Here is a 26,910-nt window from a genome sequence, read left to right as displayed (position 1 = left end):
GACACCATTAGGCATTTGAAGGGGTGGTTAGAAAACTGACAACAGAAAGATTTATTGAGATTTAAAGGTTTTCCAGATTGCCTGCTGTTTGTTTTGTTGTCCGTTTGTGTGGGTTTTTTTTCAGATCGTTGTTTGGCAAAAGCTGCGAAACCGCAAAACGGTTGTCTCCATGCATGAAAAAATTCTTCACCACTCCTTTTGGCTTTAATGGTCGAAACCGTAGCTGCCCTAAACCATTTAGCGAGTGGTCGGTCGGGAGACTTTCTGGGACACATCCGAAATGCCGTCTGCAACTTCCGTATTTTCGGGTTCGGAGAGCAAATTTGCACAAGGTCTGGAAGATAACATCACTGTGCCACAAACTTGATAATTTAAATGTGATCACTTCCACACGCAGAGGTGGCTTCTTTAAGTGAGCGTTTCACGAAGAGGTGAGTTTCTTCAAAAGTTTCTCTTTCATTTTTAAGTACCAAGAAGGTATGTTCTTGTGTAAATAAATTAAAATCAATGCCAGTTGGTCTTTTACTTGATGGGAGAACTGGAGTACGTATATGACTATCTCGCACAGAGGCTCAGGACATTTGAACAATTCAATACTTATATCTCTGATTAATGTGCGACATAAATTCAGCTTATATCATCGGTGTTTTTTGTTTGTTTGTTTGTCTGTTTTTTGTTTTGTTTCTTGTTTTCTTTTTATTTAGTTTTGTTTTTTGTTTTTTTGTGAAGCGCAAATCTCAAAGTCCCCTCTCTACTATGCTATTTTAAGTCTTGAGAGAAGTAATAAAATAATATATTATTCGAAATCGTGCACAGGGCGGCCCCAGCCCATTGTTCGGTCACGTATAACAGCAAATAAAAATTGGCACTCGGAGAATAATATGCTCCACTGCGTATTGCCTACGACAGCATCGAGTTACATTCTTTCTATTAAAAACCTATACAATACAGGTCAAAGATATAAAGGAGGAAATCCCCCGATAACTACGCGCCATTTTCTGCGTAGCTCGCAATAAGTTCCTGGCTGGAGTCAAAGGAGTGCGCGACTGGGAAGGTAAGGCTTTGATGTTTGTTAGAGATTTCTTCATTTCTGGTTTTTTGTCGCTCCACACTAGTGATACAACTTGCCGCAAATGTTTGAAAATAGGAGCGCCAGATTCAGTGAAGTGAGACCACATTATCTCGGCCGTTCCGATTTTTATTTACTTCCTCTTTTGCTGGACCGTCTCTCGGTGTTTTACACTCGCCCATATTCCCCGGCACTACCAGCATATGTCGCATGGGAAAGGAAAATTGCTTCAAATTTCAAATTCTGACGAATCCGTCATTTCTGGTATCGTATATCGATAAGTCAAGTTTGTGCACCACAATGGACTTGTCACCTCCTAACCACAGTTCACGGTATTTTATTGCGTTTGATTGTGGCGCTCACACCTTTCCCTTCATACCTGTGAAACTCAATTTTTTTATTCTTCAATCAACAAGAACAAGGAAAGAAACATGGGAACAGCATAGGAATGCGCCCAGAGATAAATGCACAGCAGTGTTGCTTAATCATTTTTGTATAGCAACAGTTCTACGGTTTGACTTTTTAGTGCAGCAATGCACAGTTTTGACAGCGTAATATAACAGTGACAAATGTGTACAGTTCTCAATGGAATGTTTCTGTCAATTATTTTGTTTACGGTTCCGTTTATAGCACTGTGTTATGCACTATCGTCACTTGTTTTTGCGTTTATTTTTTTTTTTTTTTTTTTTTTCTCATGAGCAGAAAAAAGCTCACGCGCGCGAGGATGAGAAACAAACTTTTTATTTTTCTCGGCGTAACACTTTCGTTCCCTTGATCGTCAGACGACATGATGGCTAAAGGTACAGCCATAAGACGAATGATCAGTCGCACTTTTTACCCAACATCAATCTCTGCCGCCCATGCCGCTACCCTCAAGGTGAAAAATTCACTTCCCGTTAAACCCAACCTAGACTGGCCCCGGGCCCCAGTCGCCTTGTTTTTCTCGACAGCTGAGTTACTGGCATGGCCGAGGCGTTCTCACCCCACGATTTACGCAACAGCCTACCATTAGCAAGACGGTCTGCTGATGTTTATGAGTCCTTAATTTATTGTTTGTTTTGATACTTATAAGCCCACAGACTTGGACCAAATCTAAACCCACCCCACTGCGCTAGTACGCCAAGCGGCTGAAGACAGGGCGCGTTTCTCCTACGACCACAGCTATCGATAGGAAGTTCGAGACAAGTGTTGCCGATTTTCTGAAACATAGCTCAGTCCTGATGACGTCACAGTTTTATCATCGGTATGCAAAAATAAACATTTGACAGAAAATCTTTGACGAGGCTTTCGGAAACTAAAACACTCAGTACAAGATCAACAAACGTATGGCCATCAAATTTATGATGGAAACCATAAAATTGGATCCGCCCACAAAATCCAATATTAATAGAACCGGGCGAAAAAATGGCAAAATATGCAGCGGCAGGAAGCTTTGCGCTCGCGATGCAACTTTTTTTAAACTGTAGTCTGCAGCTATCGTTCGAAGGAAATTTCAGGGTGCCAAATACAGAAGATTAAAAATTTTAAGCGTTATTTTCCGTTTCTCAGTGTTGCGAGTCCTTACAATAGCCTTCAAGGTAGAAAGCTATCTGGGTACAGATATATAGACTCTCAAACGTTTACAATATTCTTTTGGCTTACCAGTTTGTGGGGACTCATTGTGAATCATGTGGAGTAAATATAGATTTTACCATTTTAATTTTGTGAAATCCGGCATTTTATTTTCTCCCATACAGTTAACACATGGATGGCGGCCATTTTGAATTTCTAATATCAGTAAAATATTGAGTAATTTGTTTTTCAAGTTTTATAATTTGCACGGTGACCCCTGATGTTCATTCTTGAATTTGATAAGAATTGATAAAAAGTTTCATTGTGGAAGGTCTGAGCAAAAGTTTAAGTCTTTGACTTTCGAGGCCCATACTACCTTAAAGGCTGTAAAGGGTATTGTCATTTATATCATATAAGCATGTGTTGTGACATTTCACTGTATGTTTGTGTTTTTTTATGTGACTCTCTCCGTGTAAGGAAGATTTGGACTCACCGACTGTCCTGCATTTTTATTTAGAGGGCATGGAGTCACTCGTTTGGGTGTACCCGAGTTGACGAGAGGAAACGCTGTGTAAATATAGGTGCCAACTTCTTATATTTACTGTGTGCTACTAGATCAGGTGACTGAATGTATCTATGGACTTTATCACATCAGGTGTCATGAGCTTTTGGTTATCGAAACAATTGTGAGATAAGCCATACTTGACACAGCCGCACAGGGTTCACCTATAGTTCGTGGCCACTTTACACATCATTCATTTTTCTCTCGACAGTTTGACATCCCGGCGGAAGTAAGGAAACACTCATGTTCTTAGTTTGGCAACAGCGCTTATCTCAGTAGTTGGTTTGTCACTGTTTATAACACTTGAAAGATACTTCCTTCTTCACACGTAAAATTCTGACTGTTATCAGTTTTTGGCGCGCTCGTTTGCCACGCGCTGTAGTCTGATCCGCAGACATTTCACTTCTCTGTTTTTAACCCATAAACTGATGACAACACATTACAATGTATAACGTCACATTTTTATGCGTACTTTATGGATATCAGTTCTCTGCAAAAATTTCGAAAAATTACTTACCAAAAATTACCAATCAATCTCCAGAGAGTTGTTTTGGCTCCCTATTGTTAAGCCGTATCGTCCTTTAAAATGTCAGTATTCAAATTCATGGAGCTGGATTCGGTCTATTAAATTCACCTTCTTACAAGTATGTATATGCGGCGGCCATATTCGAGTTGTAACACCAAAAAAAATATTTAGTAGTTAAAATCTAAGCTGTGCGCTTGCCGGCAATATTTGTACAACCTTCTGTGGTTACACTTCGGTAAACATTTTTCGCATTTAAGTTGTATTCGATTTTAAACCGTCTTTTAGAAACAAAATGCAAAAAGTACAGCTACTGGAGGTTTAATACTTATACACTGATGAAATGTGAGAACAGTAGGGATATCACATTTTCTTCCTCATCGAACAACCAAGGAAGCGTACACTGTTCCATTTTCTGATGAAATAATTATCATACCGGTAAGTTCCAAAATTTCGTACCCAGGAAGTTGTTGCTAATTTTAAAGCTTTGAAATTACGATAGTTTTTTCTAATTCGTTTCCCTATTCACTTTCGTGTGGTTTATACCCTTCTTCACATGAACTATTACATATACATCTACGACGATTTCGACTGCTATCAACAGAGTTATTTAGAGAAATTCTTACTAGTGTTGTTTAACGGGAGGGGTCGTCGGAACTGCGCGTGTGCGACATTCTTGTTTATACAAACAATGTATCTCATGCAAGATATCTAGATGCAATGCGTCAACATACCTGCAACGCTTAAATTTTACGATATTTATTATTAACAAAGATGTTTTAACTATCGTCAATCGCCAATGTACGTTAGACACCGGCCGAAGGGGTATCTGGCAACCTTTGAGCAGAGTTTCGACGACACTCTTCCTTTAAGATCCTATAGGTTTTAAATTTTGACATGTTTTTTATCCTGGTATTTTTTCATTCCTTTGTAAAATAGTATTTCTTGCTCTGTCCCAAAATCATGCAGGATAGACTTCAATTTGAGAAAGGCCTCGTGTAAACCCTGAATTTTAACAACTGGATTCCAGCTAGGATTACAATTTGTTTCTCAAAATATTGTACACAGTATATCGTCACGTGACTGAGTGGAATGGGTACGTTATCGACAGGTACATTATTAATGTTGACAGTCGCCGATACCCCACTTACTCGTACACACAAGTCGGCAATAACGCACGTACAGCTTGTAGGGACTACAAGCGGTTATTTCAATCTCGGGGTATGTAAAGAGACAAAATCAGTCACTCTCGCGATATCTGACGTGAAGTGGCACATATCCCAGCTTCAGCAATTGTCAAGGGACTACGTACGGAAATCTCTGGAAGTCACGTGGTCATGAGTCAGACGAAGTTGGTGTTAGGGTTACTTTAGGTCAAAGTTAGATTCGTTGTAAGTCATTGTAAGAAATTCCAAATTGTAAAATATAGAAGAAAAGAGAAAGTATATCGAAACAACTTCACAGTATTATGTCGGTAGGGCTGGATGTTTGGCACGTCAACATGCTTTAGGGATAAGAAGAATAAAATTAATGTTTATTCAGGAACTAAAATGAGAATGACATCAAGGTTTTCAATAAATATCAATAAATTAACGACACAACCTTGTATGTAAGGACAATGAATATTCATCGACGTTCAATAAATTCGACCAGGAATTTGCATATCGTCTCACACATTTAACAAATCTTCCTGCTCATTTTATTTCCGCCATGGGTCTTTCCTTGTGAGGTATAAGTTACGTGAATGTAAATACTTCAAGGATAATATATTTCGCATATCTGGGGAGGGAGAGGGTAAAGTGTAAGAAAATGCACAACGAAAAATAGCAGACATGATACTTTCTCAGAAGCAATATTATATGAATGTTAAGAGTTACATGAATATTCCATGATGATAAAGGATTATTGGCATACAATTTTAGTGCGGAACAGTATCATTAACATAATATATCTATATAAATTAATTCTAATAACCTCGAATCTTGCACCGAGAGATGAAAATCAGCCTAAAATGTATTGGAAAAAGTATTATTCAACATAAAGAAACACAAGAAGGCGAAAAAAGCAAACGCGAGACTTTGGAAAATGGAAAAGTTGCATGCGGGCATATTGGCGGTTCTTCAAAGATTGAATTGTCAGTCCCTTGAACAGATAGGCGCCGACATGTATGCAAATTAAGGTATAGCGACTAAGGTTCATTGACACGTATTTTCAATCTGCATTTTCACATAGAAGAAGACGTCACACACCCGACGTGTGGTACTTTTTTATCAACGTGGTCACCGAAGAGTTCAGAAAATTTGTTAGTTTTTCGAAAACAGTGCGCATACGATTGTTTAATTCAAAACGTGTGTTTTTAAGTTTTTGTTCAAAAAAGTGTTAGAACAAATCTACAATCAACCATGGTGATCTGTTTACGGCAATCAAGAGCTGGGTATACTGGGCAAAAAAGTTTTTATTGGATTTTTGACATTTGCTTTTGTTTTCGTACAATGAGTCTTCAAAGTGTCAAGCATTCCTGCAACAAGTAAGAACTAGTGTTTGTTGTTGTTGTTGTTGTTGTTGTTGTTGTTGTTGTAAATTGTTGGTTTTTGAACAGTTGCGTATGTTGTAGGAAATTTAACTATTGTAGGCCTCTTTCATGGAACTTTCTTCGACGTAAAATAAGTGGATATAGTGATCGTGACAGACTTCATATTGTGACCTGTGGCACTTCAATTTGTAGATTATCCCCCGCCCACCCTCCAATAAGAAATATTTGTAAACAGTGTGTATAATATTGATTCAGCCCTTGAAGTAAAAGGAAGATCATTTAATAACATATCTTAATCTCTTGATTTCGAGCTTTAAATCTTATTTTTTTATCGGCCCAACAGCACGTCATCACAAACACAACGGCAGTGTTGTCCTTACATTTAAAAGTAGCCGGGTAATTTAAGTAAGTAGACGGTGGACTGCGAGGGAGAGAAGCGACCGAGCGGCGAGTGAGCGTAGCGAACGAGGGGGGAGAGCGCGACAGGGGGGTGTCCCCCCTCTCGCAAGGCGAAAAACGAAATTTTGGGGTGGAAATGGTGTTCTCTGGTGGCATCTGAGGTGACATTTAGCTGAGACTGAAACAGTACTTTTGTTGTGTGTCTTAGACGTGGCTCACATACAACAAACAAACAAACATGATTTTGTTTTGTTTGTATTATTTATGACACACTTATGGTTTTATTTGCAGTGAAGATGTAACATTTAATCTTAAATCACCCACTGTCTGCTCATTTCATTGCTCATTTCCCATTCTTCATTACCACATAGTAGTTTCTCCAAAACCATCAAACTCATTCTATTCTAATCAAAACACATTCGCTTTTGTTAAGAAAAACATCGGTAAGATAATTCACTGTAACAGTGTTCGCATTTACGAAAAAAATGCATATATAGAAAACTCATAACAATGAAAAAATGAGTAGAGAGTCAATCAAATGCATAATAATATTCAGTGTTGTCCTTAGAAGCCGGGTGCCGGGTAAATAACCCGGCTGATTTGCATTTTTTTCCCGGCTACTTTTAACGTCATTAGATTATTTTTATAGACCTGTAATTTCGGGATTGCACTGCCAGCTGTTAGACGGCACACGTACGATTAGCAGTTTCGGGACCCCTTTCCCCCGCATGGAACTGCACAAACATAAAACATTTCTAAATACCCGTTTGCGGCTAGCTCTTTGAGCCCGATCTTTTATTTGTTAAATAGTGTGATTGGCTGATGGACGCGCCTATGGTGTTGTCTTTGTTACGAGCAGTGTAATTGGTTTGATTAGTATGAAGGTTAGCTCTGCATGGCAGGGCTGTGTGTTACCGGCGTTACACGGTGTTGGGAGGCCGTGTAACGCCGGGAACACACAGCCCTGCCATGCAGAGCTATATGAAGGTCATCTTAGGCCATTTTTAACGATGGTGTCAAAAAGAAATGTGGCGTCGGCCACTGGCACCTTGCCGATGGAATATTTTTTCCCGAAGAAAGCCCGTTCGAAAGGTATACTTGATTCCAAAAATATATTTAGTCTATGTATGAAAAACTTCCATTTCGCTGAATTTGCGAGAAAAAAGCGCCGGAAAGATGTGATTTTGATCGACGATTCGAAGTTCATGAGAGACATGCAGCTTGTTTTCCGCCGCCGCGCTGGCTGCCAACGTCACGGTCACTACGAGTATGATCTTCTCAACAAATCAAATTATTCTCAGAGCAATACCGACGCATTTTCTAGATTTAAAAAAAACGAGCTAGAACTGATTTTTTTAGAAGCAACTGTTTATTTGAATGGGTATTTTTTTTCATTGATTATTTTTACGTACTAGAATCCACGGTCACAGGCATATGTGTTGCCGACCGATGCCGACCGGCGCATCATCGTCACGGTTCACGGCTTCACCGTGGCGCTGATCCCAAGCGGGCACTCATCTTGTCTGGTTGTCGCCTAAGCTCAGTCGCGGAGAGTGCTTTCGCAAACATTTTACTATTATCGTTTGCGTATAGAAAACTCATAACAATGAAAAAATGCGTAGAGACTCAATCCAATGCGTAATATTATTATGCATTGGATCGACTCTCTACGCATTTTTTCATTGTTATGAGTTTTCTATATATGCATTTTTTTCGTAAATGCGAACACTGTTACAGTGAATTATCTTACCGATGTTTTTCTTAACAAAAGCGAATGTGTTTTGATTAGAATAGAATGAGTTTGATGGTTTTGGGGAAACAACTATGTGATAATGAAGAATGGGAAATGAGCAATGAAATGAGCAGACAGTGGGTGATTTAAGATTAAATGTTACATCTTCACTGCAAATAAAACCATAAGTGTGTCATAAATAATACAAACAAAACAAAATCATGTTTGTTTGTTTTGTTGTATGTGAGCCACGTCTAAGACACACAACAAAAGTACTGTTTCAGTCTCAGCTAAATGTCACCTCAGATGCCACCAGAGAACACCATTTCCACTCCAAAATTCGTTTTTCGCCTTGCGAGAGGGGGGACACCCCCCTCTCGCGCTCTCCCCCCTCGTTCGCTACGCTCACTCGCCGCTCGGTCGCTTCGCTCCCTCGCAGTCCACCCGTCTACTTACTTAAATTACCCGGCTACTTTAAATGTAAGGACAACACTGAATATTACGCATTGGATTGAGTCTCTACGCATTTTTCATTGTTATGAGTTTTCTATACGCAAACGATAATGGTAAAATGTTTGCGAAAGCACTCTCCGCGACTGAGCTTAGGCGACAACCAGACAAGATGAGTGCCCGCTTGGGATCAGCGCCACGGTGAAGCCGTGAGCCGTGACGATGATGCGCCGGTCGGCAACGGTCGGCAACACACATGCCTGTGACCGTGGATTCTAGTACGTAAAAATAATCAATGAAAAAAAATACCCATTCAAATAAACAGTTGCTTCTAAAAAAATCAGTTCCAGCTCATTTTTTTTAAATCTAGAAAATGCGTCGGTATTGCTCTGAGAATAATTTGATTTGTTGAGAAGATCATACTCGTAGTGACCGTGACGTTGGCAGCCAGCGCGGCGGCGGAAAACAAGCTGCAGTCTCATGAACTTCGAATCGTCGATCAAAATCACATCTTTCCGGCGCTTTTTTCTCGCAAATTCAGCGAAATGGAAGTTTTTCATACATAGACTAAATATATTTTTGGAATCAAGTATACCTTTCGAACGGGCTTTCTTCGGGAAAAAATATTCCATCGGCAAGGTGCCAGTGGCCGACGCCACATTTCTTTTTGACACCATCGTTAAAAATGGCCTAAGATGACCTTCATATAGCTCTGCATGGCAGGGCTGTGTGTTCCCGGCGTTACACGGCCTCCCAACACCGTGTAACGCCGGTAACACACAGCCCTGCCATGCAGAGCTAACCTTCATACTAATCAAACCAATTACACTGCTCGTAACAAAGACAACACCATAGGCGCGTCCATCAGCCAATCACACTATTTAACAAATAAAAGATCGGGCTCAAAGAGCTAGCCGCAAACGGGTATTTAGAAAATGTTTTATGTTTGTGCAGTTCCATGCGGGGGAAAGGGTCCGAAACTGCTAATCGTACGTGTGCCGTCTAACAGCTGGCAGTGCAATCCCGAAATTACAGGTCTATAAAAATAATCTAATGACGTTAAAAGTAGCCGGGAAAAAATGCAAATCAGCCGGGTTATTTACCCGGCACCCGGCTTCTAAGGACATCACAAACACAACGGTCGTGATCTCAGATCGATAGCGACCCCATTTAGCTGTCGTCACTTTCGTCCTTTTATATGTATTAATTTGGTGGGTGAATCGTTTATGTGACTAAGCAGTGCGAGCATAGGTGCGAAAATGGCCAACCTTCTGTCAATAATTCTACCATCTATAAGAAGGGGATTTTCTCTCACAGCAATTAATTCAATATTGAAACTATATTGACATAATAGGCGCCTCGCAGGTGAAAGACTTAACCCTTTCCTGAAGCATTCCCCCAAGGAAATGTTTTGCCATTCTCTTTCAAAATGAAGGAGAAAAAATAAGGGGTTTCCCTTAAAGTTATCGATATTTGAAATTCAAAATGGCCGCCATCCCTGTGTTAACTATATCGGAGAAAAAATACATTGTCGACTTTTACAGTAATAAGACAAAAGAAAACTTAATTTACTACTGTATTAGGAGCATTAATTGAGCCAACACCAGTGTTAGATCAGAAAAGAGTTGTAATCATTTGAGTGTCAAAATACCTGTACCCGAGTCGCCTTCTACCAGAATGTCGGGTTGAAATTGGCGTCTTTGCTATCATTGTGCAGTCACAAATTTAGAGAGCGACCATTGGACACTTAGGCGTGAATCGTTGAAAAAACGCGAAAAAAACCCACAGCGTATCGCTACAGCCGATTTCACCCCGGAAACTTTCGTTCCCTGCTCTTAATAACATATCTAGTCGACATTGAATTCAGAAATTATCCCTGTCATATTCTGTGATGACATGTTACTTTCTAGAGCTGAACCTGGGATACTGAAGTTCAATGGGAGCCCAGCTGCAGAAAACATCGGGGGAGTACTCAGTTCAGGATGCGGCGGAGGGAAGGCAGACTGAAGACGTGAAGAAGAGCCCGACCACCGGTATGTAACACAAACTTTCAAGGGTTATAGCTGTAGCTTTTGATAGGTTTCGTTATTCTTATTCTGCAAAAAAGTAAACTTTTCCCTTCTTCTTGCCAGAGTATGTTTGTAAACGAAGTTTGCCAATTAGCAGGCATTGTGCACTTAATGCAGTTATATTGTTGAAAATTGTTTTCGAGTCCAGATTAGAATGAGTTGTCCATTAAAGAAAAACAAAATATGTATACAGGTAGTCGTATGGTTTTTTTGCGGCAGCAGCTGCTGATTGGCCATCCCAACGCGTTCACCACACTATCTACGCAACAGATTACCACTAACGAGATAATGTGCTATAGTTTATTCCTCCAATTTACTCTGTATTGATATTGATTTGCCCAAAGATATGGAGCTTGTCAAGCATACAGGCTGTGTTGACGAGTTGAATACAGAGAATTTTGATACGACTTTGGATTAGAATGAGGAACTTGAGTTCATTTGTCTTCAATAACATATTGTACTCAGTTTTGTTTGTGTGGCTAACATTTTATATTTTCATCATACTCTCGAGGAAAAGGGACCAAAATGCCCCTGTTCTTCAAAACAAAATATATAATGAAATTTTTGATTGAAATTTATCAACAAAACTAAAAGATGTCACCGTAATACTGAAATACTGAAAACTAACATGAAAAACATCAGACGATAACCTCGACCGAGGAGAAATATCGCCTCTTCTTAAGTAAGGTAGTATGCGCCTCTAAAGTGAAAGACTTAAACTTTTGCTCAAAAATTCCTCAATGAAACTTTCAACTATTTTTATACCAAATAAAGATTTAAAATAATGGTTCACTGTGCAAAGTTTGGCACTAGAGAATCAAAATTACCGAACATTTCCCGAAATTTAAAATTCAAAATGGCCGCCATCCCTGTGTTAACTCTACGGGGAAAAATAAAATTTTAGATTTTCGAAAAACTAAGACAGTAAAAAACTTCTTACGCCAAGAGCTTTTAAAAAAATCCTTCACAAGTGGTAGATCAGAAAAGTACTGAAAAGTTTTAGAGCCCGAATATCTGTTTCAGAGGCGCATCCTACCTCATCCTCATCGGCAAACTTTGGAGAAATTTAGTATTTTAACAACTATAACTCCAATAAAGCTTGGTATTTTTGAAGATGTCTGAGTAAGATAACATGTTGTAGAAATTTAAATCAGTCAGATGTCGACTACTGTAAAATCATTAATTCTTACGGTATTTAATTTTGATATTTGAGACATTTCACTAGGATTTAAGTTCACTGTTTTTGCCAGTAAGACAATAAGTTCTATTGTTATTTAACATTTTCACTGGGATTTAATTTAGCAGATTTTATGTTTCAGCGAAAATAACGAAATTAAAGACCAGTGAATTATTAATGTTTTCACTGAAAGTCCTCCGAGGAACACTAGCACGTCTGCTTTGCATGGAAAGAGGAACTGATATTACAATTGCTGACCAGAAGCCTTAGACAACCAGAAGGAATATAATGTGACTGCTATGAAAAAAGGGGGAACTTGCAGGAAGTGAAAGAGCTATGTAAGAAACTTCCTGTAAGAAAAAAATCAGCAAATGGTTCAGCTACTGTTGCTTTAGGGAAGGACCATTGCATCTTTAGGGGTGACTAGCTATGGTGCTGATATGCAGTGTTTTGGCATTCCAAAATATGACGCATGTTTTCGCATCGCGTGTATGGGCTAGAGTCCTCACCAAAGTGAACGACTTGTTTTCGGCTGACCTTCATGTGAACATTTGTTCAGAAAATCAGCACGGCTGCGCAAAACCGTTTTAATTTTTTTTTGTTTTTGCACATTTTTTCCGGGTTTTGAAAATTCCTTCCACAGAATGATATATAATCCATCCCAAACCTGATTGGTTGTATTGTGCAGATCATCATCTTTTGACTATACAAGTCCCTTTAAAATCTAGTTAAAATTCTGCGATGTTGAGCAGTAACTTTGCATGGAAAGTTCCCGGTCAGCAACGCAGAATTTAAGTGGGTATCAGTTAATATTAGGCGAAATATCCTACGAGGATCTTTTTGTGCATTTGCATGCAGATGAGTTATTTCACACGGCCGGGGTGGGGAGGGGGAGGGGGGTTGAGAGCACACAAGCTCGATTTGGGTACAGAATGTACCCTAATGAATAACTGTTCGAACTAACAAGCACAACCTCTATAATTTTCCGTTAAATCAGTGTCATTAAGTCTACATTTTGGTCCCAACACTGACGCCACTTTTAATATTTACTACATATACTGATTGGTCCTCATGGCATTGGGGTGCAGCCAGGGTTCACAAGTCTATATTTGTCAACTTTTCCTGGATCAAAAGTCAAAATGAGGAAGAAAGGGGGTCATACGTGTATACCCGTCCTACGGCATGCTCCACCCTTATTATCTTGATTTCATTCGATTTCACGGTAGTAACGAGATCAGACAAAGAGCTAAAAATAGCTTCCATTTTGATCGAGTAAGAGCCGAGGGCAGAACACGAAATCACACATGAGTTCCGGTTTCTTTTGAGCACAAACTGCGCGCTTTGCTTACGCTTGTATTAATTTGACAGGTCAACATTTTCAGAGAGAGTAATATGTAATAACTTGAAGACATCATCGTCCAGCATGGTTTTAATCATATGATGTATGCGGATGATACACAGATTTATGTTGTGTGTAGCAGACCTGATGAAGTTCGAGTTTCTGTCGAGGGATGCGCCAACGAAATCCTCTGCTGGATGAAATCCAATATGCTTATACTTAATGATGAGAAGACAGAAGTTGTTCAGTTTTCGTCTCGTCTCAGATCTGATGCAGTGAAACTTTCAAGTCTAAGGATTGGCGAGTCAGATATTGCCCCTTCTGCTACAGTTCGCAATCTCGGTGTGAAACTTACCCATGACGGCTCGATGTCAGACCATATCAGCCACATCTGTAAGAATGGATTTTATGCATTGCGAAGAATTGGCAAGATCCGTCAATTGTTGGACAGACCCACCACAGAAAAGATGGTCCATGCATTTGTAACTTCTCAGCTGGATTACTGCAACAGCCTTTTGTATGGTGTTGGGAAATTTCAGCTCGGACGCCTTCAATCACTTCAGAATGCTGCAGCTCGCCTTGTCTCGCGTACTCGAAAATTTGATAATATCACACCTGTTTTCATTGATCTACACTGGCTGCCCGTAGAAGCTAGAATTAAATTCAAAATCTTGTTGACTACCTTTAAAATAGTTCATCGTGCTGCTCCACTTTATCTCATGGATCTGATCGAGATATACACCCCTACCAGAGATCTCAGATCGAGTAATTCGTTACGCTTAGTGCCACCGCGTGGAACGTTCAACAAGGCATATGGGCAGAGAGCTTTCTCTGTCTGCGCACCTTCTCTATGGAACTCATTGCCTCCTGATATTCGTAATGCCAGCTCCGTTGACTGTTTTAAGCGCGTTTTAAAGACTCATCTTTTTGCAAAGCACTATTACTAATGTTTTGGAAGGGTCACCATTTTACCGGAACCGCTGATGCTTGATTTATTTTAACGTTTTCTGCTACTTACTCTGTATAATTTTAAAATGTTTTTTGTATTTTGACTGTTTTTACTCTGCAGAAATTTTCATCATTTTTAACCAGTTATGTTTTTAGCCTAATTTGATTGTTTTTACATTTTAGTTTGTCATGCTTTGCTGGTATTTTATCAATTTTAAATGTGTAAAGCGCACTGAGACGTATGTGTAGTGCGCTTTAAAGAAATAAATATTATTATTATTATTATTATTATTATTATTATTATTATTATGTGGGACAGCTGCCATCTTAGCCTGCCAAAAGTCGCGCTTCTCAGAGCTTGACTATTAGATCTGAGGAGGTGCGGTCAACATGGAGAAATATCTTCAGAAACTGTCAACCAAGTTGATTTAAAACAAATTATTTTATCAGCCGATGAATAGTGTCCACATTTTGAAACTAACAGTGTGCATACTGCACAATATCAGAAAATTATTTTTTCAATCGGGATGTGAAAAAAAATATGTCGGCATCCTGACCACTCCAAAGATCTAATGGTTCAGCCCTAAAAGGCGAACTCAGCTTGCTCGCTGGTAAAATAAAAACTTTGAAAACATAAATTTTGTACCACACTACACTGTGACCCGTGCCATCTAAGGAAGCATGTCACCTTTAGGGTAGAATGTGTCTCGGGCACAAATATTCGGACTCTCAAACTTCCCCAACCCTTGGTCTCATTGGGGTAAGAAAAAAATTACGGTCTTAAAATTTCAAAATTCGAAAATTCTATCCCCTATAGAGTTAACATAGGGATGGTGGCCATTTTGAATATAAATATTATTATATGTTTTGTAATTTGTTCCTCTAGTACTAAACTTTGCACGTACTGTGACGCCCCATTTTTATGGTCGATTTGGTAGGAGTATGGTTAGGATATGGTTGAAAGTTTCGTTGAGGAAAGTTTGAGCAAAAGTTAAAGTCTTTCACTTCTGAGGCGCATACTACCTTGACACACGGTCCCTCCACAAAAGGGGACCGTGCTTGACAGCATGTAACTTACTCCACAATTCATATGCAAGGACTCTGTGAGGGCGGGCCCAATAGTGTGCGACCGACCATGAATGCGAGAATGGATAAAAAGCGATAATTCATACTTGGAGCAACACAACTGACAGAAAGTAAGATCAAAACACCACATATTGACAAATCATCTGTTTTTGTATTTTTTTATTTGTTTTCTGTTGCAAAGGTACCTCGGAGTGGTCATTGCAGATACTGGAAGGAGAAAAGTCATGCGCAGACGCAGAACACAAGTTTAAGCAAGTGATCGGCATAGTTTGGAACGGCGACCAGCTGGTCATCTGCGACCGAGGGCAGAACTCGATCTTGATTCTCAACAGCGATTACACGTACTCGTTTTCTCTGTGTTTTTCTCAATTCGCCAAGCCGTTCCTACCATGGGACGTATCTGTGCTGTTTGGAAACTACTACTTCCTCGTCGACGACGGCAACTCCCAAATCATATTTTGTGACAAGAATTCACAAGTCATCGGACTTTACAGTCTCGGTGAAGACGTCAGTCCCTCGGGCATTGCCGTGGCCGGGAAGTATTTCGTAGTCACCGACTTGAAGGGCAACCGAGTGATGAAGTACACCACCTACGGCAAACACATCGCAGAGATCGGAAGCTATGGTTTCGGCGACAAGCAGTTTCGAATGCCCGCCGCGGTTGTCGTGAATGACAAGGACCAAATTATCGTCTCTGACAACTGTAACTCATGTATCAAGTTCTTTGACACGGACTTAAACTTTCTATACCTGTACAAAGGTCGAGGTAAGGACACTCTTTCGTTTCCGAGCGGCCTTGCTCTGGACAAGAGAGGCTACGTGTATGTCTGCGACAGCGGTAACGGAAGAATTGTCAGGCTGACCCCGGAGGGCAAGCTCGACAGCTACCTCTTTGAAGGTGAGCTGAACTGGCCCTACTGCGTGGCTGTCAGAGATCACGGAGATGGCTCGTTCACGGTCGCTGTCACGGAGCGAAGTGCAAATCAAATCAAAGTATTCACGAAGTGATTACAGACCTAAAAAAAAGAAGAAATCCCTGTAACTTTTGATAATGTTGGGACAGAAGAGTTAACAATGCTCGCGGCTTCTACTATGCCGATTTGAGGCACGTACCCTGCGTATACCCTTCGACTAAAAGGCTTTGTATACCATAGCGCATTGCATCATGCAACCGGTAAAAGAACTATTGAAATAATACACACATCGGATGTGTTCACAAGTTAAAGGCCAGGTATTTTGGCCATTTTCGGAGTAGGCAAAATAACTCTACAGAAATAAAAATACGACCTTGGAAATAAATCGACTGACACAGCTGATGGATCTCCAACTATGCAACGCATCTGCAGTTGAAAAAGGCCAAGCCTGGTGCCGCCCAAGTCAACATTTTACAGGGAAGATCAGCCGAGCTGGACAGTTGCCTATATGTACATTTACCTTTGTATGTAGCACACACAAGTTGTGTAACTAACATAGACGCTAAAAAGTTACAGGTGTGTCTATCACAAACGTCTGAATGACTGCATCCATTCATTCCACTCACAATTTACCTGTGCGTCTCATAAAAACCGATGGCATCCGTCTGCATACATATTTAATTTTGTCTACCCAAAGTGTTGTCTTAATTAACTTCAGTCTCTGTTAGGATCTCATGAACTCGATAAGTAATTCGACATCTCTATCCAAACACTCAAAATACTCGGTTCTCTCTAACTACAATGTTATCTAAACAAGATGCGTGTGCTGCACAAAAAAGTAAAAGTAAATTAGGCAACTGTCCAGCTTAGATTAACATTCCTGTACAATACCTTAATAATAAAAAGATGTGGCTCAGACGCATTAAAGGGTCAGTGCTGTGGAACGTTTTGATTATTTTTTCACTAGTTTTTGTTTACGATGTCAACTATAGCTCCGTATTCTACCCTCTGCGTATTGAAACACCTACTATTTAGCCTGTCAACACAGTGTTTACATTTGTATTCTAGTCCGGACCAGAATTCACTAGTCAACAATGACAATGCAGTTTACACTTGTACAGGTTGAGTTCACAAGCAGGATTCTGTGTATCTCAACATGCTTTGGAGAGTAGAACAAGAAACTGAAGTCGACATGAAGAACAAAAATAGTAGAAAAATCATCAAAACTTACAGACATTGCCCCTTTAATTGGATGTGACTGTAAACTATTTATCATGTATTACTTGCGTTGAACGTTCAAGCTGCATACACTGAAAATAGCGAAACGACGCAAAGGTGTTCTTCCACTACTTATATTTATAAATGATCCAACCACCTATCAATCAATCAATCAATTTATTGATTGCCAGATTGATATATAAACCAACCAATCAGTCATTCTATTGATACTACATTAACTGTTTATTCATTGACCATAAGTTTTACTGATCAACAGTGGCAGTCCAATTTACTGATTTTAGTATTATTTTACTTTTGCTTATGAAGGGTAAAAACAATGTTGCGGATGATTTTTTTAACATGGAGTAAAGTTCCATTGATAGTAAACATTTACATTAAAATTATTGAGAGCAATTAACTATGTGCAGAGGAATATCATTTGTAATAAGCGTTGTATGTTTTCATCGGTTGATATTTATCAATGAAACATAACACAGTTATACTCTACATACTGTCTTATTTAAAGCAACAAGCAATACTAGGCAAAGGACATTCACATTTTGGTAACAATTGCTGCAACTTAGTAGAAAGGTGGAAGATGGCGGTGAAATTTCAAACTCGCCCCTTCTGATCAACGCGACTGCAAATGGAAAGAAAGTTTGGTATGAAAAATGTGCTGATATTTTACAACTCATGAATCAAATGAATCGTGGGGAAATTATTGACACACCCTCATTTCTGCCACACACAACGCAAAAACCAATACTCCTTTCGTCTTCTACCCCACTTCGAAGATCGTGAAACCGTTCTAAATTGATTCCGGCAGGAGTGCTCATGGTTATCGAGTTGCTCTCTCATGGAATTACTGTAGAGAAGAGAAATGTTGTCAAGTAAAAAATTGCCTTTAATGTGTTACAGAACGACAGTTGTGCGATAGATATTCGTTTAAAATCGAGTCTTGAAGTCGACTACATCATTAAAGATTGAAAATTTATTGTATAAAATTATTATTGTATTTTCTTGGCCATGAAGTATAATTACATGTTGAGCAACAATAAAATGATCCAGTTAACATTCATCTGCTTTGGACATTGTTTGTCTGTCTGTCTGTCTATCTGTCTGTCTGTATGTATGTATGTATGCATGTATGTATTATGACATGTATGTATGCATGTGAGTGTGTGTGTGCGTGCGTGCGTATGTGCGTGCATGTATGTATGTGTATTTCGTAACATACATACATACATACATACATACATACATACATACATACATACATACATACATACATATGTTTCGTTATGTATGTATTTGTGCTTCTTTATATATAAGTTGCATAGAAGTAAAGTACTAATATATGAAAGTAGTACATTTTATCTATCTATCGTATCTATCTATCGTATCTATATATATATATATATATATATATATATATATATATATATATATATATATATATATATATATATATATTCTATTTATATAAGGTTGTCATCGTTTTGCGCAGACCGTGAGAGTTCTAAGTTGTTCATTTAGTCAACCATGCAAATTAAAGCTCTCCATATTGTGAAGTATCTTAAAGATTCAACAACCTGTCATGTCTTGGTGTTGACGTGTCCTTCAGTTACACATTTATATGAGACAACGCCGAAGGTACGGCCACTTCGTATTTTCCGCTCTCATCGCTGCCGGGCCGGCAAGTCTTTGCCGGAAGAAAAGATGTCTCCGGTGAGTATAGATGTATTGTCACGACATACTACCAAATGTACAATCCACCGAATTGTTCTTTCTTGGCTTGTACGAAACCCATTTATTTCTTAGAGTATACTAGCAAACTGTTCATCCACGCTCGAATAATTTATTTGTTTTGAGAGAGAGAGAGAGAGAGAGAGAGAGAGAGTTTTTTGCATTTTGCAGTTGTGTATTGTCCACAAAGTTTTACTGTCATCGAAGTAAAAAAAAACAGTTTGGCGTATAGAGACTCGTACTGGATTTTCTGTGGGGCCTTTTCACACACTGGCAATCCACCGTATACTCACTTCTTGTTATGTTCATTATCTTTGTTGTTTTCATCAGTCAATGAACTTTGAAAATTAATTGCATGGGAAATATGCTCTGTCAGAAATAACCATTCCACCTGAAGAACAATAAACGCTTCTAGCGCAGGAAAGTTACCGTCTAAGCACAAAAATATGTGTATGAATTGTCTGCCCTTCATTAATTGCAGTACTTCGAAGTTTTGAATATAACGACTATCGATGTAAGGAACTCTGTCACAGGAAGATGACAAGGATAAATTTATTTGTAAAACCTGAAAGGCGTAAATAGAAATCCACAGCTGTCTTAAACGCAGTTAATGTGCGATATGTTGTAACATTTGTTGTGATGGGCATTCGTGATATTATAATGAGCAATTTAAATATTCTGGTAAGCGTTCGTTATGGCTTTCAAAATGCAAACATTTTATCATACATATTTATCAAATGTGACACAGTACATTGGCAATTTTTTTAAGATTTAGGTTTTCTTCAAGCGAACGGAGTGACGCTGATTGTTTCACCCGCAAAAGGATTAAAGAACTACTCATTATTGGCCTAACCACTTGTCGTCAAATATATGGGATACGATGGTTTTCAATCGGGCTCGAACCAACAACGCACGGTACCCAATCACCTAGCAGCAGAGGCTGCAAACAGAACCGTTCGGCTAAATCCCCAATCTCATATAAAGATTGGTTCAATAACCGGGCTAAAGATGTTGCAATTCTGACTGCGCCCTCGCCAATCGATCGCCGTAGAGTTCGTGAAGCACACACACACTAGTACACACACTTTCCTACATCTCACACAAACTTTTATCGAAGCGACGATGAATACATCGCTTTTACTGGGCGGAAGAAAGCCTCGGGGACGATTCCTTGGGAAAAAAGCTCGGTTGTACGTGTTAAACTTGCTCGTGCGTTGTGACTGTCTTGTCTTATAAGTTTATGTGGTGCCTGAGAAATACGTTAATTTTTAAGTTCTACAAACACTCAAGCGTCCTACAAGAAACGCTGTTCAAGTAAAGATTCGATTGAGTTATTTAAACAACAGGTAAACGTCTGAGTTTGACATTTCACTTACTGAGCAGGAATAAAGTTGTACGTTTTAGTAAAAGGCAGGTAGTTCAACTTAACAACTAGTCTTGAATGTAACATTTGGGGACAATGTGGATGCTGCCTCAAAGAAAACTAAGGCATCCTTGGCGTTACCTTTTGTATAGTTTCTTGACGACCGATATCTAAAATGTAAACATGGTATGGATGTGAAGACCACGGTCTTCGCTTTTTAGGTGGAAGAATAATTCAAGCGTGTCTTTCATCTTTTCAGACCTAATTTTTGCAAGGAATTTAAATGGCTTTGTGAACATCGTGCCTAGAAATTTACTCTTTCCTATAAATCTTTATAAATAGAGTAAAATAGGTTCAATGTGTGATTGTCATAGACAAAATGTCAGATGCTTCATTCAATAGAAAAATTTCTACTGATTAAGAATTTAGACAGCCGTCCGTCCATATGTTTGTATGTCCGACGTACGTCGTAAGGTGCGTGACTGTCTTTATGAATGTATGTCTGTATGAATGTCTGTCTGTCTGTCTGTCTGTCTGTCTGTCTGTCTGTATGTATGTATGTATGTATGTATGTATGTATGTATGTATGTATGTATGTATGTATGTAGGTAGGTAGGTAGGTAGGTAGTGTGTGTCCACATGCATGTGTCTGTTTCTGTGAGTAGTGAGTTAGGAGGAGGTAGGTAGGTATGTGGGTAAGTGGGTCGGTACGTAGGCAGTTTGAGCTGGCGTGTGTCTCTGTGTCTGTGTCTGTGTGTGTTTGTCTTTGCTGAAATGTCCGTACGCCTGTAGTATCTACCTTACCTCTGCGTTGACCGACCTATGTGCAAACATATCTTTCCATCAATCCATCAATCCATCTATCTATCTATCTATCTATCTATCTATCCATCCATCCATCCATCCATCCATCCATCCATCCATCCATCTATCTATCTATCTATCTATCTATCTATCTATCTATCTATCTATCTATCTATCTATCTGTCGTCTATCGCTTTATCCTTCTGTCTGCATATAGAGAGTACATATGTATCGATTGGATTTGTAAGACTAGAAATAGAGGGCTTGACCTATCAATGACTTCGTTTCTTGTAAACATCATGTATGCTTCAACATGTATAACTTTGCTCTCGTTCTCTACCTCAAAATAAATAATTAATGTTACTTGAATAAACATAAACATGTCATGATTGTAGTTAGGTCATTTTAAATCCTTCTGGTTTCATGAGATCGTGAATCTTGTGTTTGTGTATGTGCATGCAAAGTAAGCATTAAATAAGGTATTTATCTTTGTTACCCTTTCTTTATAGAGTCAGCTGGTCTTCGTCTGTTTACTCCTATTTCTCTATTCCGTGGTATCCGCTGACGGCGACACGTACGACAAGATATGCCAAACCGATCCTTACAGAAGAATAATGGAGTCCTGTTTCACCAATGAAGAAAATCAAATGTGTGGAATGTTGGCAGACCACAATCAGAAAACCAACTTCACTCACTGGAGTTGCAACTGCGACGAAGACTGCATGAAGTATGGAGACTGTTGTCACGACTATCAACAGGCCTGCCTTGGTCAGTCTGATCATAAACCTGCGGGTAGCAATAGTGGATCAGCGATTGAAAAGGACACAGATATGGAAAGCTGCGAGAAGTTCAGTGACGGACATCAGTTCGGCATTTGGATGATTAGCAAATGTCCTGAGTCATATGAAGATGACGTCACAAGAAAAAAATGCGAAGGCAGTAACAATTTCGGTATGTTTTCGTGCGAAGTTAAGACAACTTGCACATTACTATTTGGAAAATCTCTCTCTCTCTCTCTCTCTCTCTCTCTCTCTCTCTCTCTCTCTCTCTCTCTCTCTCTCTCTCTCATAGTACGTCCCAACAATATAAATGAGAGTGAAGAAATAATGATAATTTAGTTATGTCTATTGGTCTCAAGATTGCAGACTTTAAGAAAATCCATGACATTTCGCGGCCAAACGACACATCTTGTTGAAATCGGTATATCGACATATCGGTATTTCGGCAACTACCCAATTTCCTATCTGATTTTCTCACTTGCACTTTCGGTCCATCCCTATTTATACTGATGTATCCATATTCTGCATGACGATCGACATATCGGACGTTCTTGATCGTCATATGCTCCTTTTTGGCAAACCAAACTCAATCATTATAACTTTTTAGAATTTGCAGCATGTGCGGTACATTTTGCGGCCATTTAATTGTTAGATTATGAAACCCAACATTTTATATTCGAAGCAATATTGAAAATGCTATTGTTCTGTTACACGTTGATGAATTTTCGATCCTCACTTTGCTATTGTGACCGCTTGGCTCGTTGAATTATAATCAGAGTCTCCCTTGAAAATAACGTTTTCTGCGAAACTAAAGGCTCCCAAAACGTGACCGCGGGGAATTTATTTGAATTAGATAAAAAGATTAATGATGTTATCATCATCATTCTCATGTCGAAAACCCTCCATGGATGTACTGTACACAAGTTAGCCACATCACATTCCGACGGCCACATACATACGTACGCCAAAAGTAATGTATCGTAATAGAAATTTGCTATTTCCACCTATACAAGTCTCTCTTCGCATCTCTGCTACCATTTCATTTGCCCTGATCGACTTGGTCTCGTTCCATCGGGGGCGTGCTACTTTGATGAGCAAGAACGATTGCAAACGCTCAGAAATGGTGTAAAGGGTGCCTGACGCATGGCGTCCACGGATTTATTTGAGCAAAAATATAAGTAGCCCTCATGCTGTGACTTATCAAATTAAATCGTGAGAGAACTAATTTACACTACAACTTTTACAGTTGTCGCCATATTTCCTTTTCCATACTAAGTTTTTTATGGTCGACACTTGCAAACAGCTTCTAGTAAACCACCCACAAATGAATGATGACCAAACGAATGAAGTTGCTCCCATCTACAAGGCCGTGTAGTAACATAAGATTAATTCGTAACACTTTGACATTTTTTGCATTTTCACATCTTGCCCATAATGTCACCAGAATCACCTAAAAACGAATTTTTGCACTCAACACTTCTCGGCCAAATCATCGCCAAATATCACGGATTATCAATACCTGATATGTTTTTGTAATGTTACTGTTATTAATAACTGTCGATAATGTCATGAAAAGTCCAACTCATGCAGGGAAATCTGACTGGAATATGTCTTCGACTGAAATGTTTCTATATATTTTGATTTGCAAATAGGGTTTGCGGGCGTAAACATACCGGTTACAGCTGGATTAAAGGTGTATCGAAATGTTTATTGCTCTATTTGCAACGGCTTGACTCCATCAGACATGGTTCCTTGGGAGGTGGAAGTGTTCTTCGAAGCGACTGCGGACGAATGGAATTCCCTCATGCGTCATTTACCGAATAGTTCCGAACCCGTCAGCGATTTCATGATGCAGACTCGGCAGAACTCTTCTAGCACGTATCATGTTGTACCGAAATTCACTACTGCCAGGGACAAAACCGGCGCTAAGCTAAGAGTTTGTGGTAAAGATGTGATAGAACGTTGTGATGATAGTTTGGAAATCAAATTTCCCTTTGTGCAAATTGACAACGCCTCGTGTTTGTCCGATTTTTCTGCCGTACACGATTTCATTTCGGGGGATACATATCGAAATTCCCATTGCTATTTATGTAACCTTAAGGGAGCGTTGTCGAGACGAATTACAATTGACTGTGGGTTAGATTTGCAATTCGATAGTGAGATAATAATTGCAGAATACTGCACCATGTCGATTGAAGTACGTTTCGACGGGATTGTGACCATGACAAGAAATATCGATGGTTTTGAAAGTGATTCATTCACCCAAAATTTTCAATGCAGCCAAGTTGAAATTTTTGACCTTGATACTCAAACTTGCATGTCAGTGTCTATCGACAACAATCAGAAGTCGTTGAATGATACGAGACTTGTGAAAAGCAATGCCGATTACAACCGTTGTGAGATATTCTTGGTACATTTACTGTTCCTTGTGTCCCTGATGGTTAATTAGTAAGAAAATGTTCAATGGCCGCGATCTCTAAATTACCAATGGGTAAAATCAATTTCTAGTTACTTCACTATATGGTCAGTGAACATGCATTACTTTATCGTAAGATGCCAATTAATTATTAATTAATTAATTAATTATTTAAATAATGCTACTAATTTCTTTAGTTTATTCAATGTATCATGTAACAAGTGACATCATAAAGAAGAGATAAGGTAGATTGTTTATATATTCACTTTCGACCGATAATCATATGCATTAATCTATCTGAGATACATCTTTGCAAATTCGTTGACTTTTTTCGACTATATCCTTGTGAAGCACAGCTTATTCAATTGCTATACAAGTACGACTCCTACCTGCGAAGTGCGAAGGTTCTCTCGGAGATTTGTTTACATTGTTATGGAATTATTAAAAAAAGAAAATGGGCTGTAGTGTGTCCGACGGATCAAATACCATTCCTAGAGAATTTGTTTTATGGATTGCTTTGAACTTTCTTCAGAAGGTCTATTGTTGTTGTTGTTGTTGTTGATGATGTTGATGATGTTGCACTTTCATGTTCAACCAGAAAACAAGACTGTGTAGACACATTTGACTTAAGTGTATCGACGGTTGGGAATTGAAGTCGTATAAAAATGAATATGAACCGTGATATTATCATTTAAATGTTACCTTTTCACGTAATTGAGAAAAGTTCAAAATTTTATTACAGTACGGTTACAAGCTTGCAATTACAATGTCGTATGCATCTACAAAACAAAAACATACCTACACATAGCAACTGATTGCAATTCAATGCTGTAAATGTACATTTTCAGTACTTTCCATTTTATTTGAAATGGATGGCGGAAGTTCGACTCCCCCACTGTCATTCACAATTCCATGGCATTTTAAATTTTGCGACGGCAACCAGTCTGTGTAACCGCAACATTCAGAATCAAATATTGTTACCATGTAAAATACCTTATTAGCCTATCAGAGGAATTAAAGTGTAACTGTTTATAATAGAATGCAAAATATCACGTTTTAGGAAAGTGATACGAACGATACGGCTTATTTCAATTCTTTTCTTCGTCTATTGTCTTTATCATCACAACCGATTTATGATTGCTTAAGACTAGTCGACAGTATCACCTTTATATCATAGCACTTTCAATGTCAGAGAATTTTGTGACATCATTATTTAATATTATTACTGATAATGTATCTGAATATCTAGTATTTTGCCAAAGATGTTCCTACATCTACAAATTCACTGGCATGGCCAAAACTATAAAATAATAGCAATAATGCCCCCCCCCCCCCGGCCAGTAATGGTCTCAAGCAAACTTTGTACTCTGTAAAGTACTTGGCTTCGCCTCGTATATATTACTTCGTACAAAGTTTTGTTCATCCATTATGCACTGCGAGGGGGTACATTATTTCTCATATAACTTACTATCGTGGATTACGTCAGATTATTAGAGATTATCATTGGATTTGAGAATTTTCAAAAGTATTAACTATGAAGGAACAATGAGAGGGATGTATGAAGTAGTACCAGTTTTAAAGTATTAATGATATGTGTCTGTATTTATGAACATATATATTCCAGTGTAAACTTTGTGTTGTTTGTGACAGTAAATAAAGATTATAAAATGAAAAGTGGCGTGAGGTATCATTTACTGTTACTTATCTTAATAAAGGAAAAGAAACGATATTTTGAGGTGTTTGAAATGAAATATAACCATGGAGATAACACCAAGTAGAACGCACTAAAACCAGTAAGCCATGTTATCTCAAAGGCGTGGTTGAGTCAGTGTACATTATATGCCTTGGCAAGCAAATGAGTCTTGATTTTATACTTGAAGCTGTTCACAATGGATGCTTGTGGAATGTCACAATGAAAGAAATTCCAAATATATATATATATATATATATATATATATATATATATATATATATATATATATATATTATATTATATATATGCGCAAGGTTTTGAAAAGGGGAGTCTTGATTCGAAGGGGAGCGAGATCCTGGTATAGTTTTCCATGACGCACTCTTCCTCCATATGTTATGTGGTCTACACTGTAGAGCTTAATCAATCGGGAAACACAGACCTCCAAAAATTTCGAATCCCACACATCCACACAGAGCTCTTTGTACTAAATATTTTTCTACGTATTTGGAGAGAGAGTATCAGTTACTAATCTCAAAATC

The 26,910-nt window shown here is 38.8% G+C and overlaps 2 protein-coding genes across 2 annotated transcripts; both read left to right on the top strand.

Moving 5' to 3' along the window:
* Window positions 1-252: 252 nt before the first annotated feature.
* Window positions 253-18,648, top strand: LOC139125007 (tripartite motif-containing protein 2-like). Its single transcript, XM_070691115.1, has 4 exons — window positions 253-431; window positions 952-1,054; window positions 10,730-10,852; window positions 15,620-18,648. Exons 3-4 carry the CDS (start codon window positions 10,756-10,758, stop codon window positions 16,444-16,446), a joined length of 924 nt encoding a protein of 307 aa, XP_070547216.1. The 5' UTR covers window positions 253-431; window positions 952-1,054; window positions 10,730-10,755; the 3' UTR covers window positions 16,447-18,648.
* A 408-nt stretch (window positions 18,649-19,056) lies between these two features.
* LOC139124846 (uncharacterized) lies at window positions 19,057-26,342 on the top strand. Its single transcript, XM_070690954.1, has 3 exons — window positions 19,057-19,298; window positions 21,993-22,434; window positions 23,915-26,342. Exons 1-3 carry the CDS (start codon window positions 19,113-19,115, stop codon window positions 24,709-24,711), a joined length of 1,425 nt encoding a protein of 474 aa, XP_070547055.1. The 5' UTR covers window positions 19,057-19,112; the 3' UTR covers window positions 24,712-26,342.
* The last annotated feature ends 568 nt before the right edge of the window (window positions 26,343-26,910 follow it).

The sequence above is a fragment of the Ptychodera flava genome, assembly GCF_041260155.1.
Source record: "Ptychodera flava strain L36383 chromosome 23 unlocalized genomic scaffold, AS_Pfla_20210202 Scaffold_24__1_contigs__length_23054250_pilon, whole genome shotgun sequence".
Lineage (NCBI taxonomy): Eukaryota > Metazoa > Hemichordata > Enteropneusta > Ptychoderidae > Ptychodera > Ptychodera flava.
This window is presented reverse-complemented; position numbering and strand designations above follow the sequence as displayed.